Source organism: Microtus pennsylvanicus, chromosome 11 (genome assembly GCF_037038515.1).
Source record: "Microtus pennsylvanicus isolate mMicPen1 chromosome 11, mMicPen1.hap1, whole genome shotgun sequence".
In the NCBI taxonomy this organism is placed as follows: domain Eukaryota; kingdom Metazoa; phylum Chordata; class Mammalia; order Rodentia; family Cricetidae; genus Microtus; species Microtus pennsylvanicus.
Genome location: NC_134589.1, coordinates 36,705,438 through 36,720,558, shown reverse-complemented (window position 1 = coordinate 36,720,558; position 15,121 = coordinate 36,705,438). Strand labels below are relative to the sequence as shown.

The 15,121-nt window shown below is 38.8% G+C and overlaps 1 protein-coding gene across 12 annotated transcripts in view; it reads right to left on the bottom strand.

The window, feature by feature from the left end:
• Positions 1–15,121, bottom strand: part of Ggnbp2 (gametogenetin binding protein 2) — a 38,531-nt gene that overhangs the window by 1,591 nt on the left and 21,819 nt on the right. For 7 of the 12 annotated variants that reach the window (XM_075991265.1, XM_075991261.1, XM_075991262.1 and 4 more), the window contains 7 exons: positions 8,775–8,984; positions 7,413–7,587; positions 4,722–4,916; positions 3,039–3,186; positions 1,735–1,860; positions 1,500–1,648; positions 342–590 (listed from right to left, as the gene is read on the bottom strand). In XM_075991265.1, the coding sequence (XP_075847380.1) occupies positions 342–590; positions 1,500–1,648; positions 1,735–1,860; positions 3,039–3,186; positions 4,722–4,916; positions 7,413–7,587; positions 8,775–8,984 (1,252 nt within the window). The remainder of the gene's footprint in view (positions 1–341; positions 591–1,499; positions 1,649–1,734; positions 1,861–3,038; positions 3,187–4,721; positions 4,917–7,412; positions 7,588–8,774; positions 8,985–15,121) is intronic. The other 5 variants (XM_075991267.1, XM_075991269.1, XM_075991260.1 and 2 more) reach the window with 1 other exon arrangement.

Below are 15,121 nucleotides of genomic sequence, written 5' to 3'. Positions count from 1 at the left end.
TCTTATCCCAGGATGTCTTCTCTCTGTGGCTGAGCATGAGTCAAACTCCTGACTTTTCTGCCTCTTCCTCTGGTGTGCTGAGATTATACTAATTATTCTTTTCGGGTATAGAAGGGTGAGTACTATACTGCCACTTGTTACTCTCCCAACTGGTCTACTTTAAGACAAACAACAAGACATGTGCTCCAGAACATTACAAAAGCCATAAGTGGAAGAAGAGAAATTAAGTCCCCAAAGAACGATGGAATCAACACCTTTCGTTTCTTAACCTCTCTCTGTTCCCTACCTAAAAGCTTCTAATATCTCCCCCAATTCATATTAAGGTATCATGAACTACTTACAAGAAGTTCAACTAAGCTCTTGGCACCTTTTCCAGAGTCAGGAACAAATGACATTTCTGTAGGTTCTGTGAACTGTGGTACGTTTTTCCTATGGTCAAACCAAGGCAATGGTTGCCCACCCTTCTCAGCGCTGCAACAATTCTCAGGATGTGCATCTTTGGTCTTGTCACGGTGAAACACTGTGTGCATGGTGTTTCCTGAGGTCTCTCGATTACCTGGATCTGTAATACAGCTTCCAAGTTTTTGGATCTGAAACCAGGGCAAAAAATTTCCCAAGGAAAAAGGGGGCAAAAACAGTAGCAGTTATTATTCAAGGAAAACCAAAAATTTCCAGGTGGCTAGTGAGCTGCAGGTTAGCCTATGCTTCCAGACAAGACAGCGAACAGTAAAACAAAAGATCTGCAGTCAAGTTTCAAGCCTTAAGAAGTAATACTAAATAACAGCTGCAGCTGATTTATAAGACCCTTACCCCATTCCAGATGATATGCTAACTGTTGTATGTATGATCTTACTTCATCTTCACAGAACCTAAAACAAGTCTATTATCCTCATTTTTGCAAACAGAAAAACTAAATTTATTAGTTTTCAAGATTATATAGCTAATTAAAATGATAGATTCTAGAGAGATGGCTCAGGAGTTTAGAGTACCTAACAGAGGATCCAGGTTCGATTCCCAGCACCCACATGGTGACACCCACTCATCCAAACTCCAATTCCCAAGGAACCCCCTGCATTCTCTTCTATCCTCTGCAGCACGAGGTACTCAGACATACATGAAGGTAAAACATTCATACATGTAAAATAAATATATCTAAAGGAAATTTTTTATAAATTATGAAGTAAAAAAAAAGTATTAACCAGATCTGTGACTTGTGACTCACATGATCTTCTGGACAAATAAACACTTCCTCCCCCATATCCACATCCACAAGATGAACAATCAATGAATTTATATAAAACATGTTTTTTTAAAAGACAGGGTTTCTCTGGCTGTCCTGGAACTCACTCTGTGGACCAGGCTGATCTCAAACTCAAGAGATCTGCCTGCCTCTGCCTCCCGAGTGCTAGGATTAAAGGCCTGCCTACACCACCACTAATTCAAGGAAAATAGGTTGTTTTCAACTATAAAAATTACTAATTACAAATCACCACACTTACATGTTCATCGCATTTCAACATCTTGCTTTTCTTTTTCTTCTTTTTATTTTTTCCTTTTGTATTATTTTCTTCAGAATTTGCCCAACATTCAACACAACTATCACCATCATCTTCTTTGTCTTCACAGTGATGAACACAGGAATCTTCACCTGCAAAAATTAATAACCCTTCCTATTTATGATATTCTATCAGCCATGTAGTAGATATTAATTAGAAATCTTAAACCCGAGCATACCATGTTCATCATGGTTACAAATTCCCTCAGTGCAGGCAACATCTGAACCTTCTCGAGAACCTGTTTCACTTCCTTCCATGCTAGATGAATATCCACAATCACTACCATTACAGTGTGGAGATACGCCTGAAAATAGAGCAAGGAAAAATAAAAATTCAGAGTCCAGAGAAAAATATCAAACTTATTGCCTACAGAAAATAAGTAATGAAAATATTTCCATATTTTGTTTTTTGTAAGAAATATTAAATATCAGACTAAATTGTACGGTAGTTTTGGGTTTTTTTAAATATTTATTTATTCATTTATTATGTATACAGTGTTCTGACTGCATGTGCATCTGCAGGCCAGAAGAGGGCACCAGATCTCATTACAGATGGTTGTGAGCCATCATGTGGTTGCTGGGAATTGAACTCAGGACCTCTGGAAGAACAGCCAGTGCTCTTAACCGCTGAGCCATCTCTCCAGCCCCTGTACGGTAGTTTTTGAGGTGATAAAGCAACTTTATAATTCTAATTCCAGCAACGTGGTGGCAGTATGCATCTTTAATCCCAGCACTTGGGAGGCAGAGACAGGCATATCTCTGAATTTGAGGTCAGCCTGATCTACACAGCGAGTTCCAGGACAGTCAGGACCACTAAGAAATCCTGTCTCAAAAAACAAAATCAAATTCTAATTCCAAAAAAACTACTGGGTTCTATTCCCAGAATTAACATGGCAGTTCACAACTATCTATAACTCCAGTTCTAGGGGCTCTGACACCCTCACACAGACTTATATGGAGGCAAAACACCAACACACATAAAAATAAAAAATCATTAAAAAAATAGTTTTGACCTCCTGGTTCTGGGATTAAAATTATGTACCACTATGTCCAACAAAAGGAGTGTTTTCCTTTTGAATTATCTTTTTTAACTTTTGTTCTTTATAAAACCGAGCAGTTTCCCCTACCTCCTCTCCTCCCAGTCCCCCGCCCCAGATCCACTCCTCCTGTTTCCCTTCAAAAAAAAGTAAATAGTAATGATGATGATGATGTGGGCCCCTCAGGGATAGCAAGACAACACAGCATAACAAATTACAATAAAACTAGATACACACCTTCCTATCAAGGTTGGACGAGGCAACCAGTAGGCTAGTCTACAGTACTGTTCAAGCAAAGGCAAAGAGTCAGAGGCACCCTCCACTCCCACTCTTAGGAGTCCCACAAGAACACCAAGCTACGCAACCATAACGTATATGCAGAGGACCTAGCTCAGACCCATACAGGGTCCAGCAAGAGTTATTTTTAAAAAGATTTATTTACTCACCTTTCTTTATTTTAGGGGACCCCAAGAGATTGCCACTGCTAGGACAGGTACACGATGTATTTTCGTTGGTAACAGTTACTTCTACACAACTATTACCATCTTCAGTGCTGCCACAGGCTTTGCAGCTATTTTCAATGAAGTCTGTTTCCTTTGAGGATGGACATTAAGAGACAATACAAAGATTTACTTCCATAAGGGCTAAATTTTAATTTCTAATTAATTAAAAAGCAGTTCTAAGATTAAAAAATGAAGAGTATCCATATGGGGAAAAAAAACATCACTGCAACTAGCCAGAAGCTCATTTCTGTAATCCCAGCATTTGAGACAGGAGGACTGTCCCAAGTTTTTGAGAAATGGTTTCCTTATATAACCCTAGCTGGTCTAGAACTCACTATATAAATGAGGCTGGCCTGGAACTCACAGAGTTCCATCTGTCTCTGCCTCCTAAGTGCTGGGATTAAAGGTATACACTACCATGCCAGGCTACTGCTGCAAGTTTAAAGCCAATCTGAGCTGCATAGTGAATTCCAGATTAGCCTAGGCAACAGAGTGACATCCTATCTCAAAATAAAAAAAAAAAAAATTAACAAAAACAAAAAAGGAGGGCCAGGTAGTGGTGACACACACCATCTGGTAAACAGAGCCGAGTTCTGGAACAACTAGGGCTACACAGAAAAACCCTGTCCCAGAAAGAAAAATGAGAAAGAAAATGTACTAAGCTACTTTACTGTAAACCATCAGAAAACAAGAGTTATCAAAAAGGGGGCGGGGGAACCAAAGCAAATAAATAAATAATACCTTAAAAAAAAGTTACCAGTATCAAGCAAATTAGGTTATCAATGCTCTTTGTCTTCTTACCCCAAAGGAGTTACTACGATGTTGCTACGTTCCTTTTACTGCTAATCTAACAGCGATAGTGCCTTAGTAAGTCATGAGCAGCACAAGGGAAATATACAGAAGTCACTGTATCCTTTCCTTGTTAAACAGTAAGCAAAAATCTTCTGACACATACCCAAGCTACAAGAACTCTCTCAAGAAAATCTATCCTATTTGAGCTGCAAGCTGAATTAAAAACAGTAATTTCACTTCAAAGAATGATTGAGACAAGCTTATTCAAATTTGTGTATTTAGCAGGTTAATTCCTTAAAAATGAATAAAGTCAATTTATCACTTAAAAAAAAGACAGGATTTGTCATCCATAATTAAAAGGGGAGAAAAAACCCTTACATTTTGAAACAATAGCCAGAATGTTGAAAACTTACTTTTTTTCTGAGATGAAGTCTCATTATGTGCACATGGTATTTTTTAAATCTTATTTAATTACTATAAAGTAGGCTTACGATTTAAATTATCTATGATTCCTCCAATTTAATATTTATTACAGTAAACACTGATTAAGTAGAACCCACAATAAGTTTGTGTACTTTAAGAGATAGGAGATTCTGAAGTTGAGAACTGGTCTAGGTCATTCACAAAGCTAATATTCCATTATTTTGACTTTGCTGTAGAGAGATAACTATCCAACACACTGCCTTTATAAAACAAATGCATGCATTAAATATTGTGGCTCCCACATGATTATGGGGAAAAGTCAATACACAAATTACAGGAACTTATCTAGAAAAGCAGAGTAAAATACCCAAATCTACAAAGTCTTTCTTCTACCCAAAGCAGCACACACACCTTCTCCTGGCTTACTGCCTTTTCATCTGTTGTGTGTAAGGAAGTAGGAATATCACACACACACTTATTTTTTCGTCTGTTCTTCCGTCTCTGGCGTTTCTTTTCTTGCTTGAGTTCTCTAACTCGTTCTTCCTCTGAAAATTCCTCACAAAGTTGTTCCAGGCGGCTAATACCCTGTACTTTCTCCACAGTCATCTATAAAACAAAGGTGAGTGTGAACATCAGTCATAACTTCCTTCATCTTTTCAAGGGAATTCTCACTTTTAAATATCACACACACACAACTAGTATTTTATATGCAGTAAATTCAGACAGTCTCCATACAAATCTTCAAGTTTTGCTTGTTTTCTGAGGCAGTCTCACTCTGTAGCTCAAACTGGCCTTGAACATAGGGCACTTCTGCAACAGTCTTCAAGTGCAGGAACTATACATGAGCCACCATGGGCAGCAAAAACAAATTTCAATTTTAATTTTTTTGTAGTGCTGAAGATCAAACTGAGATGTCCATGTGTTTTAATATTTTAAATGATAATGTCTTAAAAATTGACTCAAGAAGTTAATGAACAGTTGTACATTATAAGAAAAAACCGCACTGCTATTCAAGTCAGCAATATTCTAGTTTTACTTATCCACATTATATACACATACCCCATCTCCTTATTATGGAGGACTGAACCCAGAAACACTATGATCTATCCCTAGCCTTTTTTTTTTTAAATTGTGGCTTTCATTAGAGAATGGATTCCCTGGAACTAGAGTTACAGGTGGTTATGAGTCACCACATGAGTATTAAAACTGAACCTGGGTCCTCTGAAATAGTAAGCTCTTTTAACTGCATAACCATCTCTCTAGCCCCATTCATTAGTCTACTTTTTTTTTTTTTTTGTCTGCATGTATGTCTGTGTACCACCTGGTACCATGATCTCCAGAAGAGTATCAGATTCCCTGGGACACTGGAGTTACAGAAGGTAACTCCATGTGGATACTAGGAATTGAACCAGATCCTTTAGAAGAGCAGCAAGTGCTCTTTAACTACTGATCCACCTCTCCAATACCCCATTTATTATATATTTATTTACTATTATCATCATTATTTGAAAAAGTTTATGTAATCCTTAAAATCAAGGAACTTGCTATGTAGACCAGGCAATTCTTGAACACACAATGCTGAGACTGAAGGTGTGCACCACCAAACTCAGCTTTTCCATTTATTCTATATTAAAAGACTATATAACCAAACTAGATTATCTGATCTCGATGATACAAACATTAAAAACATTAAAAACCAAAAGTCAATATAAATTTACTCAGACTCTTCAGAATACTTATGATTTTTATGGATGAGTAAATGGTTTCATCCTATTTTCAAAAGGACAAGCAACTCAAAGGCTTACAACCATCAATTTATATACCTAATATACAAAACAGTCATTAACCAAATACACATGTTCTATGAATATAACTGAAAGATAACCAAATCAAAGGCACTATACATAATAGCAGCATTACAAATACAAGCTTCCAATGTTCTTTAAAAGCAGCTCCTTTTGTGTGTGTGTGTGAAGTGAACTCAGGTCCTCCTGAACACTAGGCAAGCATTCTAGTACTGAGTCACGGCATGAGCCCCTAAATAGGGGCTCTCAACCTGGGGGGATCACTTAAGACCATCAGAAAACATAGATATTTACATCATAACAGTAGCAAAATTACAGTTCTGAAGTAGCAACAAAAATAATTTTATGGTCGGAGTTGCCACAACATGAGGAACTGTATTAAAAGGTCGCAGCATGAGGAAGGTTGAGAACCGCTGCTCTAAAAGTATCTTTACTATCATGTCATGTATATTATATTTGCTTATTTGTCATGAGACAAACTAAGACTTGTGAAAATTTTCTAACTCTGTTCCCTGGCTGCCTTTCCATTAGCTCTACTTCAGAGCAGCAGCATTTTTCTTCGTTTTTTTTTTCCCGTAAGCAGAGTCTCACTATGTAACCGAGACCAGCCTTGAATTCATAATTCTCAATTTGTAAGAAGCGATTCTCTCCTTCTACCATATGAGCCCCAGATAGCAAACTTAGGTTGTTGTCAGTCTTGGCAGCAATTGTCTTTAGCTGCTGAGCCAGCTCCCTGCTCCTTAGCAACATCTTTTTAACTTCGGTTTTCCAATGAAAACCAATACTGCAAAAAAGGAAAAACAGGACTAAAAAGGAAAGAAAACCCCACTAACGTCTAAATTCCCCTTCCCTCAGACAAAGTCGTATATCAGTGAACATCAGCTTTCTGAGGCACTGTGGCCCAGTCCAACCTTTTAATCAGGGATGGCAGATCATGCCTAGAATTCTAGCCTTCTACAACCAGAAAGGAACATCACTGCAGGTCTGAGGCCAGAGCAAGACCACACAGAAAGACCCTCTTAAAAAAAATAAAATAAAAATAAAAATATAAAAAAAAATAATAATAATAAATAAAAAGCCAGGTGGTGGCACACACCTTTAATCCCAGCAATCAGGAGGCAAAGACAGGTGGATCTCTATGAGTTTGAGGCCAGCCTTGTCTACAGAGCTAGTTCTAGGACTGCTAGACAGTCAGAGTTACAGAGAAACCCTGTCTTGAAAAACCAAGGGAAAAAAAAGAAAAGAAAAAAGATTAGGCCATGACTAATAAATCCCAGTCAGAATTCACTGTTCTCACCTCAAAGCTCTTACGTAAAGCATCAACACCAAGATAGAAGAGCATCTGCCATGTTTGTTCTTCAGCCCGGAGTTTTTGCCAGATCCGATGCAGTCGTTCATAAAGATGAATTCCCAAGCAGGTCAGAACTTCTTCTTGAGCTATATCTATTGTCTTAGCATGCCTTTCTCTTCGCCTATTCAGTACAATTCAACATTAATTTCTAATTCCTTAACCGAAACAGTAAAACTTGAAAATCCAGACTTTAAACACAGCCAGCCAGCCTGCCTCTCTCTCTCTCTCTCTCTCTCTCTCTCTCTCTCTCTCTCTCTCTCTCTCTCTCTCTCTCTCTCTCTCTCTCTCCCCCCCCCTGTCTGTCCGTGTCCCCCCCCCACTCTCTCTCTCTCTCTCTCTCTCTCTCTCTCTCTCTCTCTCCCCCCTGTCTGTCCGTGTCCCCCCCCCACTCTCTCTCTCTCTCTCTCTCTCTCTCTCTCACACACACACACACACACACACACCACACACACACTTTTAACCATTGAGAAATGTACATTCAATAACTGAATTCTAATATTGGTAAAGTAAGGTAATTCAGGAACTGGCTCTAAGGACATGGTTTTGGAGCCTAGAGAAGTCATGGAAGTGTGTATCTCACAGTAGACATGGTAGACTCCTTTCAACTTCCAGTTATAGTAAAATTTAACCATTTTTTGGTAAGTTGGTTTGACAATGAATCGGGGGGAGGCAATTCCAAAGTGATTCAATCAAGACAAGGCCTCTATAGTGCCAGTCTAGCAGAAGTATTCACAGTACTATAGTGAGCTTCTGAATTTAACAACTTCCAGATGAAAACCAGTACTCAAAAGAGAGTTGACATAAAACCCAAAGGGAAAATGGGTTTGATGTATAACTATGAATAATTTAATTCCAGTTTTATTCTCATTACAAAGCCAGAGATATTAATTTAGGCTGTTCTACCATTTAATAATGGAATAATAATATACACAGTCCATGAATTACATTCAAAAAAGCACTTCTTAACTCCTTGTTGCAAAAACCTAATTTCTATGCAAAACCATCATTGAGAATAAAATCTAAACATGATAAAGCAGGATGCATGAAGAAGCATTCTTTTCAATCATTTTCAAGCAAAAATGATAATCTATAATAAAAGCCTACCTCTTTTCCAGAAATGAGGAGCAGAGGAATAAACCAAACACCAAAATACTTTGCCCATAGTTTCATTCAATTAAGAAATCAATCTTTACAGGACACCTTAATCTGTACATATATCTTATGTAGTGAGGCAGAGGTGATAGAAACAAACTTTGAGTAATAAAATGAAGCAAAGCGCTAGATAGCCCATTCTAGCAAACTACATACTCATACCCTCCTGCGAACTCTGGCTCAGCACGACCCAAGAGATGTGCAATGAAATCTGTTTCACAGCAAACATGTATGTGTCGCTCATGTGGACAGCACCGCAAGCCTTCATACAGTGCAGCACAGTAGCCCTTCTCTTTGCTGCAGTCAAGTTCACCAATGAGGATATTGTATGCTCGGAGAACTTTATTTTTGCAATCAGTGCAAAACCTGTTAAAAAAACAAAAACAAAGAAACTCTGAAATTAACAGTGAGGTAAGACTCCAGAAGCAGGTGGATCTTTTGTGAATTCAAAACCAGCCATAACTATAAAGTTTCAAAAGTAATAAAAAAAAAATAAAAACATACATGTTAAATGCAAATTTAAGGATTCCATGGAATGCAGCATTGTCAACTGGAAATGATTTTAAACTGAAGAAGGACATGGGCCACGAGTAAGGCAGATATATGCATGCTTCATGACATACATGTGATCCTCCTGCCTTCACAATCACCATGATCCACAAAATCTGGTTTCTCTAGTTTTGAATCGTAAAACAAGAAAGAACCAGGATAGACTCTCAGCAGAGTCTCGCTGTGATATACAAGAAATTCTGAGTCTGACTTAAATTCATTTCTCAAATAAATTCTGTAATCACCTGCACCCATGTGTACACATCCATGGTTCAGTTTATGAAGATGATTCATGACCAAGATCTCTGATCAAGACTCTATTCTTGCCTGAAGACTATACCCATAATGTAAAACCATGTGAGACGCTGTGAGACTCCTAGTAGGCAGCTCCTTAAACTCAGTGTTCCAAGGCAACACCATTTTCTTAGTTCCAACTTCTTCCTAGTTCCTGCTATTAAATATGGAACCAGCTAGTATAGCTGACTTTCACTGTCATTTCATTTCAGTGTACTCTCCCCTGGTTTAAGCTGCCTGAATTCTTATTAGTATTTTTTTTTTTTTTTTTTTTTTTGGTTTTTCGAGACAGGGTTTCTCTGTGGCTTTGGAGCCTGTCCTGGAACTAGCTCTGTAGCCCAGGCTGGTCTCGAACTCACAGAGATCCGCCTACCTCTGCCTCCCGAGTGCTGGGATTAAAGGCGTGCGCCACCATCGCCCGGCTAGTATTTTTATTTCAAGTATAGCATAGAAGAGAGAAGAAACATTTTAACAACAAAAAAGATGGCTCTAGGGTTAAGTGCTTCATGATCTAAGGACCCGAATTCAGAACCAGCATGTACATTGGGTAGTTTACAAATGCCTGTAACTCCAGCTCTAGGAGATCCAATGTTTTCTTCTGGCCTCTGTAGGCACCTGCACTCATGTGCACATAATCACAGACATACACACAACTAAAACAAAAATATATCTTAAAAAGAGAACAAGGGGGAACTAGGAAATGAATCAGTGAGTAAAGAGCTTGTTATGTATGCATGAGGACCCACATAAAAAGATGAGTTTGACAGCATGCACGTGTAGCCTAGAGCTGGAGGGCAAGAGAGAGAGATCTGAGGCTTACTTGCTAGTCAGTCTAGCAAAATGGCAAGCTCCAAGTTTAGGTTCAGTGAGAGACCTGCTTCAGAGGAAGAAACTTGGTATCAACCTCTCATCTATAAAGGTGTTCTCATGAACAAGTGCATTTGTACACACATGCACACACACTAGGGTGGAGGAGGCTCATTACACTCCTTAGGCCATTCCTGAAACCTTGGGCTTGTAAAAATCTTCTTGCCTCTGCCTCCCCAGAAAGTGGAAGTAGCAATGGCTACAGGCACACACCAACCTGCAGGCACACACCAACCTGCCTATTATTTCTGCCTTAAGCTTCTTACTATTTTATTTATTCTTGCAACTATCATGTATTATTTTTACTGCCTTCAGGTCTTTCTGTCCCCATAAAAGATAACTAATTATCTTTCTTTAAGGAAATAAATACATGTTAAATTAGAGGATATTTAAGCCTTCGAGGTTAGCAGGCAGTAAGACTGACAAGACTCACATTAAATCACTCTACTTCACTAATACTTTGAAAATGATCATGGGGAAATTTAAAAATTAACTCAAAATAGATTGAAGACACCGATATTAAAACCTAAAGACATAAATCTCTTGGAATACAGGTGGAAAATATCACAGCATTAGACTAGACAACAATTTCTTGGATATGATATCAAAACACAACAAAAGCAAAATATACTTCATTAAACTTAAAAACTTCTAAGCTGGACTAGAGAGATGGCTCAGCTGCTCACAACTGTCTGTAACTCCAGTTCTAGGGGATTCAACACCCTCACACAGACATACATGGAAGCAAAGCACCAATACACATAAAATAAAAAAATAAATCATAAAAAAAAGCTTCAAGTAGCAAAGCAAAGCTGGAGAAATGGCTCAGCAATTAAGAGTACTTGCTACTCCCAGAACTGGAGTTCAGTTCCAGCACCCACAGTAGCTCACAGCTGTCTGGCTCTAATTCCAAGGGATCTGACGCCTCTTCTAACTTCCATGAGGCTCCTGCATACACATAATAAGAACAATCTACTAAAATAAACAAATACTAAAAAAAAAAAAAAATGAGGAAGCCAGGAGGTGATAGCACACACTTTTAAACCCAGCACTGCGGAGGCAGAAGCAAAGAGTTATCTGAATTTGAGGTCAGCCTGGCCTACAGAATGAGTTCTAGGACAGCCAGAGCTACAGAGAGAAACCCTGTCTCTAAAAACCAAAGAAACAAAAAGAGTAAACAGTGGACAAGCAACCACAGAATCAGGGAAAACATCTGAATAGGGATTAATATCCAGAATATAAAAAATTCCTGTAAGTTAAATATAGTGATTTACACCTGTAATCCCAACACAGAGGAAGCCAAGCCTAACATAGATGCTGGATCAATAATACACACATGCACACACAAACACATTTATATAGAGAGATATAAAATAGCTACATATATAGGCAGGTATGTTTCTTAAACCAGACATAGTCGTGCATGCCTAAGCCCTAGCATTAAAGTCAGAAACAGAAGGATTATTCCAAATTCAAGGCCAGCCTGGTCTACAACTCAAGTTCTAAGCCAACCCAAACAAGCTACACTATGCTTATATATAAGAAAAAAAAAATCTCAAAAGAATCCCACCTCTTAGCTAGACATAGTGGCGCACACCTTTAGGCCCAGTGCTTAGAAGGCAGAGGCAGGCAGATCTCTGAGTTCCGAACAGCCAGAGGTACACAGTGAGATTCAATCTCAAAAATAAAACAAACAAAAAAATCACCTACATACTCCCCAACATTTGAAACAGGATATCACTATGTAGCCCTGGCTAGTATGGGACTCACTATTTAGAGAGCAAGATGGGATCAAACATGCAGAACAGAGATCTAGCTGCTTCTATAACCCAAGTGCTGGGATTACAGACATGAACTACCATGCCAGGTCCAAAAAGAAACCCAATTTAAAAAATGAGCAGGTCTGTGGAAGCTCACATGGTCCCTGGGTTACATATTCTCAGAGATGATACACACATGGCCAGTAAGCATGTAAGAAAATCCTCAGCATCACCAATGCAGAGTCAAAACCATAATTAGTGCCCTCACTCCTACTAAGATAATTATTATCAATAAACCACAAATGAAACAAAAACCCAGATGAAAAACCAGTGGTAGTAGGAACGTAAAGAAATTACTGCTGCATGCTGTGGGTAGGAACATAAAAAAAACACACTGCGATCAATGGTGCAAGCCTTTAATCCTAAATACTCAGGCGGCAGAGGCAGGTGGATACTCTAAGTTCAAGGACAGCCCAGTCTACAGAACGAGTTTCAGGCCAGTCAGTTTAGTGAGAGCCTATTGAAAGAAAAAAAAAGTTAAAAAAAAAATTAAAAAGACAGAACACTATGGAAGCCTGGATGGAGGTTCCTCAAAATAAAAACTGCAGAGGCAGGTGAGATGGCTTCTTGGTGAGTAAATGTGCTGACTACTGCCAAGCCTGGAGATCTGAGTTTAACTTTTATGACCCACATAGTAGAAGGGAACTAACTTCTGGAAGCTATCCTCTGACCTCTGCCTACATGTAGCATGCTTATATCATACCAGTACAAACAAAATTTTAAAAAACTACTCTATGATTAAGAAGTCACACTTCTAGGAATAAACTACGTATATTTGGCAGACCACATTCACAATAGCAATATTCACAACAGCCAAGATTGTAAATGATCTAGACGTTCATCAATGGATGAATAAAGGAAATGTGTTCTATATTTGGACATTATTCAGACTTTTAAAAGGAGGGCATCTGGGTATATGGTGGTATGTGACCCTCATTACTTGAGAAACTGAAACAGGAGGAACACTGTTTGATGCCAGCCTGAGCAACACAGCAAGACTTTATTCCAAGGAAGGACAGAAGGACGAAAGGATGGAAGCATGGAAGGTCAGAAGGATGGAACGAAAGAAGGAGAGGGTTTGCAAAATGGCTGGGCAAGCGTCACAGCCTATGTGTAGAGGTCAGAATAAAATTTCCTGGAGTCAAATCTCTCTCCTTCCTCTGTGAAGGTTCTGGGTTATCAGGCCTGATGACAAACAGACAGAAACAGAAGAGAGAGACAGGAAAGAAGGAGGGAGTAGTATATAATAAGGCCATTTAGAAACCAAATGAAACAGATTACACCTCAAAAACTGAAAGGGCCAGGCGGTGGTGGCGCTGGCCTTTAATCCCAGCACTCAGGAGGCAGAGGCAGGCGGATCTCTGTGAGTTCGAGACCAGCCTGGTCTACACGAGCTAGTTCCAGGACAGGCTCCAAAGCCACAGAAAAACCCCGTTTTGAAAAACAAAACAAAACAAAAAAAACCCTGAAAGGAAGCTGTAAGAGCTGAGAGCTGAGCAGTGATAAGGATCTGCAAACAATGACACGTATTACACTGTCAAAGCATCCGAAGTGAACTTTATTATGTCGTCAGTCCTCACAATTTAACCTAATCCCATAGTGAACCCTGTATATATCCTGTAATTATTTTTGTCTTAAAAACTGAGGCAGAGGGAGCCTGGAAAGATGGCTTGGGAGTTAAGAAAACTTTTTGCTAGTGCAGAGGACACAGGTTTGGTCCTCAGCACCCATATCAGGTGACTAATAGCTGTTTGTAACTCCAATACCAAGGAATTCAATGCCCCCTTCTGGCTTCAATAAGCACCTACACACATGTGGTTTACAAACATACATTCAAATTCACACAAATATATATAAAATAAAAAACCTGAGGTGACTCCGTTGTAAAAGTGCTTGCCCTGAAGTCCTAGTACCTTGACTTCAAACTCCCAAACCCATGTAAAGATGTAAAGAAAAAAGTGAGTCCAAGTTGTCCTCCGACCATCACAGGAGCTGTGGAACTGTGCATCCATGCACAAGTATTAGTATATACACACAAAACAAAAAAATTGTTACAAAGTTTTAATGGATAGAACAAATACTATACAAACTCAATTTATCTTTTTTACATATAAAATTTTTCTAATCAAATTTTCTTAAGATATTTATAAAATACTCGGTATCTCCTTATTAAAATAAAACCACAGATTCAACGCAATATCCATTAAAATCCCAGAAAAATTCTTCACAGACCTCGAAAGAACAGTATTCAACTTCATATGGAAAAGCAAAACACCCAGGATAGTCAAAATAATCCTGTACAATAAAAGAACTTCTGGGGGGGCTGGAGAGATGGCTCAGTGGTTAAGAGCATTGCCTGCTCTTCCAAAGGTCCTGAGTTCAATTCCCAACAACCACATGGTGGCTCACAACCATCTGAAATGAGATTTGATGCCCTCTTCTGGCCTGCAGGCAGACACACAGACAGAATATTGTATAATAAATAAATAAGCCGGGCGGTGGTGGCGGACGCCTTTAATCCCAGCACTTGGGAGGCAGAGGCAGGCAGATCTCTTTGAGTTCGAGACCAGCCTGGTCTACAAGAGCTAGTTCCAGGACAGGCTCCAAAACCACAGAGAAACCCTGTCTCAAAAAACAAAAAAACAAAACAAAACAAAAACCAATAAATAAATAAATGAAATAAAAAGAACTTCTGGACGCATTACAATCCCTGACTACAAACTCTACTACAAAGCTACAGTATTGAAAACAGCCTGGTATTGGCATAAGAACAGACAGGAGGACCAATGGAATCGAATAGAAGACCCAGAGATCAATCCACACATCTTCGAACACCTAATATTTGACAAAGAAGCAAAAAATATCAAATGGAAAAAAAAAGCATATTTAACAAGTGGTGCTGGCATAACTGGATATCAACATGTAAAAGAATGAAAATAGACCCCTATCTAGCACCATGCACAAAACTCAAAT